The following is a 5,596-nucleotide window of genomic DNA, read 5'->3' on the forward strand; positions in this document are numbered from 1 at the left end:
GCTGTGCCTATCCCGGGCTGTGCCTATCCCAGGGCTGTGCCTATCCCAGGGCTGTGCCCATCCCGGTCTGTCCCCATCCCGGTCTGTGCCCATCCCGGTCTATGCCCATCCCGGGCTGTCCCCATCCCGGTCTGTGCCCATCCCGGTCTGTGCCTATCCCGGTCTGTGCCCATCCCGGTCTGTGCCCATCCTGGTCTATGCCCATCCTGGTCTGTGCCCATCCCGGTCTGTCCCCATCCCGGTCTATGCCCATCCCGGTCTGTGCCCATCCCAGTGTGTCCCCATCCCGGTCTGTGCCCATCCCGGTCTGTGCCCATCCCGGTCTATGCCTATCCCGGTCTATGCCCATCCCAGTCTGTCCCCATCCCGCTCTGTCCCCATCCCGCTCTGTCCCCATCCCGCTCTGTGCCCATCCCGGTCTGTGCCGTTCCCGGTCTGTCCCCATCCCAGTCTGTCCCCATCCCGCTCTGTCCCCATCCCGCTCTGTGCCGTTCCCGCCGCTCTCCTCCGTTCCCGCTCCCCTGGGGCAGCAGCGCCCCCTGGCGGCGAGGCGCGGAGGGTCCCTCGGGCCCTGTGCGGCCTCAGAGCCGAGGTGGGGACCTGGGTCGGGACCTGGGTCGGGACCTGGGTCGGGACCTGGGTCGGGGCCGGGGTCGGACCCACCTTTCCCCCTCTAAACCGCCCCGGTATAAGCGTAGCAAAATGGCACTGAGCAACCCCCGGATGGTGCACCCGGCCTGGCTCCGGAGACACCGGGATGGGAGAGGGGGCTGCAGCTGCCCCCTCGCAGGTGGGGTGGCTCCGGGGATGTGCCCGCTTTTGGGACGTGAGTCACACCGCGAGGGAAGATTTCCTCATCCCCTGTAAGGCGAGTCCAGCACAGGGAGCAGGCACTCCCGTGTCTTTTTCCCAAGGCTTGGAACTATCCAAACTAGTAGGGCAAATACTGGGTCAACTGCCCTAAAGACACTCTGCTTTGTCAAAAGATAAATACGTCCTTAAAATGTCAGACATATTCCATGCACACAAATAAATACAGCATTTACCTCGATGAAAACAAGCTAGACATCTCCTACCCTCCACCTGAGGGAAGACTGCAGATAAAATTGCCCTCAAATAGCTTCCAAATGCTGTTTTCTAGAAGGGGAAAATGGCATTGGGATGGGCTAGGAAGATCCTTAATTTCAAAATGGGAATCTAGTAGCATTTCTCCTGCCTTCATCCTAGGCAAGCTATTTCCAAATAGTCTGCATACTTTTCCTTATAAGGAATATCTCCCCTGGATCTATATGTGGTTCCTTTGAACAAGTTAAACAAACGTCCTGCTAGGGAGCTGCCTCCCCTCTATGGCAGCCGTGCACAGAACACAGACATCTGATCCACATTAGACAGAACCCCTCTCCCCCGTTCCTAGGCACGCTTCTGTTTGCTCAGCTCCTGAGTTCTCTTTCAAAGCTATACAACTTAATTGCCAATACTGAAGCTAAATTTTGTTTCTATCCTTTCCTCCTTTTAAAAGTAAAATGAGACAAAAGGATGCTGCCTTTCATGCCAAGTTGTTGCTTGCAACATTTCCCTTTCTGAAAGTATCCTTCCTCCCCCTGAAATACTTTGCTTGCTTCATCTGTGGCAATTCCTTTTTATTATGGCTTTGAGGTTGATTTTTAAAGCTGAGCTATAGGAGGAGAAGTGTCATTGCTTTGGATATACTGTAGTTTCACCTATTCCTGTAACTCAGACCTGAGATTTACTCTGACAGAATCAAGCTGTCCAACAGCAGCAACAGAGACCAGGACCTTAACTGCAGAGAAATATACTCTTGTGGCTCCATGCATGCACTACATTAAATGCATGTCAGGGGCAGACAGGTGGGTGGGATGAGGGCCTGGGAGAGGCACAAGCTCTTGCCTTATTACCATATAAAGTGCTGAGCTATATATATCTCCCAGCTTGCTCCTAGGATTGCTGTCCTCTGAACTGCAAAACTACCAAGTGTCATCTTCCAGACAATTTTCTGTCACACAAGACTGAACTTTTCTTTAACAAGTGAAACAGTTCCACTGATTTCCAGGAAAGAAAAACAACAAGGAAAGGACCTTTCATCTCAGGGATGAGTGAGCCAAACTAGTATCTAGCAGCAGTTCTAACACATGCATGCCTAGGAACAGCTCTCTTTAAGACAGAACTAGCAGTCCTTGCTCTTCTGGATCTCCCTCTCCTGAATCTACTTGCTATTAACTCTCTGATTCTGTTTCACTATCAAGACAGTGTCATTCCAGCCTGAGCCATTTTCCCATCACCTGAACAGATAAACCACCCTTTCTTTACTTTCACGTCTACAGCAGCAAGAACACATGAAAAGCACATGTCAAGTGAGCAGTAACCCAATCAAATGCCTCTGATAGTGTGCAAACCTCATGCAAGGAGGCAGTGCTGTGTTTCCCACCCCCCTGCCCAGGAGGTGCCCAGACCCTACCATCAGCAAAGCTTTGGAGTGCTGCAGGCAGGAGTCCTGGCTGTCCTGTGCAGAGGGAGTGTGTGGGTTCTCTGCTGGGCTTGTGGTGAAAGGGATGGGGGTAACTTACATCTGTGGCCTTTTTGTCAGCCAGTTCCAACTTTTCCTGGGCATCTTTAAGGGACTCGGAGTATTTGTCCAGCTCGTCCTCAGTGCCCTTCAGCTTCTTTTGTAGAGCCACCAGCTCGTCCTCCAGCTGTGATACGGGTGAAGGTGGTGCAGAGGGGAGGGCGGGCAGGAAAAGGTGCAGCAGGCAACGTGATCGTGCAAAGGGAGAAGTGAGGGTGCAGAAGGGACAGAAAAGGACAGACGGACAGAGAGAGAGAGAGAAGGAGAGACAGTTATTCTCTTTGCTTGTGGTAAGGGCACGATACCTTGGCAGCATTCTCCTCTGCGGAGAGGAGGCTGTCCTCAGACTTGTGCAGCTCTTCCAGCACTTGGTCCCTTGAATCCTCCGTCACACGCAATTGCTTTTCCAATTGCACAATGTCATCCTCTAACTAGGTGCACAAGAGGAAATACAACGCACAAATATGTTTCTCCCTGGGCTTAGGAAAGTGGGAAATTAATTTATAATCTCCGTCCCTTCCTCCCTCCTCCTTCAGGATCTTCCAAAAACGTGCAAACAACGTGTCTCCCTCCCCCAGTCGAATAAAGCCCCAGGTGTAAAGGAGGGGGGTTGGGGAAGGACAGGAAAATGGGACGTGCATCCGGAGGAGGGTGGGGGGCAGCTGGAATCGGACAAGTCTGCTGGGTGGTGCTGTAGTGGGTGAACACAACTTTAAACGTCCTTTGCCAAGTGGCAACCCGTCTGTCCGCTGCTAACGAGGTGCCCGAGGTAGCCTCTCCACACCGTGCCCCGGTGACAAAGGCACGGAGGCCACGCGGCTGCCCCAAGGCCCCGCTCCCCAGCGGGAATGGTGGGGACAGGGGGGACCAACTCCCACCGGGTACCCGGGGACCTCCAGCCAGGAGCTGCCAGGCTGAAGCTCTGCCTTAGGGAAAGTTCAACCAGTTCTGCAGGGGCGCGGGGGTGGAATACAATAAGGTACGGGGAGTGGGGGGGGAAGAGGAGGAGGGGAAAAAAAAAAGAGAGGAGTCCGGAAAAACTTGCGACCCGGCGCTGGCTGCACCCAGGCCCCCGGTGCAGACCTGCTTGCTTCTCTCCTCTGCTGCCTTCTTGTCCGCCTCGGCTTGCTCGGCTCTGTCCAAGGCGTTCTCCTTGTCCAGCTTCAGCATCTGCATCTTCTTCTTGATGGCATCCATGGTGGCGGTGGGTTAGGGCGCGAACACGCGCGAACTGCTCCCGAAAGTCAAACTTGTAAAGCTGCGGGACAGCCCCGATCCGGACGCGGGCGCGGCCCCCGGGGGAGCGGAGCGGAGCTGCGGGGCTGGTCCGTGCGGGACGGGGCGCCGGCCGAGTGCAAGCGGCGGGCACGGAGCGCCTCACAGATATGTACTTTCCCAGGGGGCTGACTGCATTCCTCAAGACATCCAATACTTTTTTGGAAAGGGCTTCTTTTTTTTTTTCTTCTTCCCTCCCTCCCTCCTCCGTTCGTCCCTACCCCTTTCCCTCTCTCACTGCCCCCCGGCTTTTTTTGGGAAGCGCAGCCCTCCCATTCGCTGCCGCCTGCCATTTGACCGTAGATATGACTATATATGGGATGCGATGGGCGAGGTGAGGCGGAGGAGCAATTTGTTCCCATTTCCAAATAGGCAGGACGGGACGCTTCGCTGCTACTCCTGGGAGAGAAAAAAAAAACAAGAAAGGCAGCAAGCGGGAGCGCGGGGAGCGGAGGAGACGGGCCGCAGGGTGGGGGACACCAGCCCCGTGCTGGAGCCGTCCCCACCCCTGAAAATCAATGTTTTACAGCACCAGGGTGGCGGAGCCGACGGGGGAACGCGCGGTGCTGCGGGGCAGGGGGGCAGCAGAAGGGCAGGAAGGGGTTAACCGCATGCACGTACGGAATGAACGCGTTCGGAGACCTTCCCCCGGCAGCTGGAGGAGGAGGAGGAGAGGAGGAGGAGGAGGGGGCACCTCAGCCGTCCGGCTGCGGCGGGTGCTGGGCCGGCCCCACCGCGCCGAGCACGGAGCCCAGACTTCGCGGCGAGACCCCGGCGGGGCTGGGCAGGGGTTCGGCCGGGACCCCCAGCGAGGGGAGGGTGCCGAGGTGCGATCCTGACCCCCGGGCCAGGTGACCATCGAGGGCACAGCAGCGCTCTCCACTCCTGCCCCGGGGAGGGCAGAGCTGCCAGCAGCTCCCAGTGCTTCCCCAGCGCACCGCTGGCTCTGCAGGGAGAGATGCCTCGGTGCTGCCCATGGAAGGGTCGCCATCAGCGGACCGAAAGGAAAAGGCAGAGAACTACTGCAAGGCTCAACCGGGCCAGCGGCGGGGCGGCCGCGCTCCCGGGGGTAGCCAGAGCTGCGAGGGATGGAGCCCAGGAACGGCTGGGGCACAGAAACTGGCTGCAGAGGTGACTTGCACCCTTCTGTAATGCCAGCGAGAGACAGGCAGCAGAGACAATTAACAAAATAACATATAATTAAGTAGAGACCTATTTAATTCACTTCTGGCGGGTCTCTCACAGGCTCATCAGCAGAGCGAGCAAGACACAACACGCTGTCCTCAGGACACACGCTCCCTTGTGTGGGGTGGGGAGTACATGGATGTGCACAAGTCCCACAGGATCTGGGTTGCACAAAGTGAAAATTAAGCAGCCTCTTTGTCTATGCTTGGTACTTGCAGCAGGGAATTCCTCCCTGGTGCTGTCACTGGATCAGCTGAACTGATGTTACTTTGCAGGAGGAGGGAATGTCCCGCAGCTTCTGGCCCATGGTACGTGCCAGGGCAGTAAGGGCTGGATTTGCAAAGCAGGCCTTGGAGACCAGCTCCTGGAGAGCTTAAACAAACTGCACCAGGAAGATTCAGCTCTACAAGATTGCAAAGCCCCCTGAACAGAGTTCAGACCTTCCCCTAAACTCCCGAGGAAGGTCATGCTCTGAATCCAGCTATGAACTATCCCAAGTCCAGAGAGGCTCACAACCAGGCTCGGGGATTCACGTGCTACCAGAGAGCACTG

At 56.3% G+C, this 5,596-nt stretch overlaps 1 protein-coding gene across 8 annotated transcripts in view; it reads right to left on the reverse strand.

Annotated features, from left to right (window-relative positions):
• TPM1 (tropomyosin 1) overlaps positions 1–3,991 on the reverse strand; it is a 20,450-nt gene extending 16,459 nt beyond the window's left edge. For 6 of the 8 annotated variants that reach the window (XM_027657688.1, XM_027657693.1, XM_027657694.1 and 3 more), the window contains exons 1-2: positions 3,668–3,991; positions 2,586–2,711 (exon numbers count right to left, since the gene is read on the reverse strand). In XM_027657688.1, coding sequence (XP_027513489.1) covers positions 2,586–2,711; positions 3,668–3,781 — 240 coding nt within the window. In that variant the 5' untranslated portion in view covers positions 3,782–3,991. The remainder of the gene's footprint in view (positions 1–2,585; positions 2,712–3,667) is intronic. The other 2 variants (XM_027657692.1, XM_027657690.1) reach the window with 2 other exon arrangements.
• Between the last annotated feature and the right edge of the window lie 1,605 nt (positions 3,992–5,596).

Source organism: Corapipo altera, unplaced genomic scaffold (assembly GCF_003945725.1).
Source record: "Corapipo altera isolate COAL_440 unplaced genomic scaffold, ASM394572v1 308, whole genome shotgun sequence".
Classification (NCBI taxonomy): Eukaryota; Metazoa; Chordata; class Aves; order Passeriformes; family Pipridae; genus Corapipo; species Corapipo altera.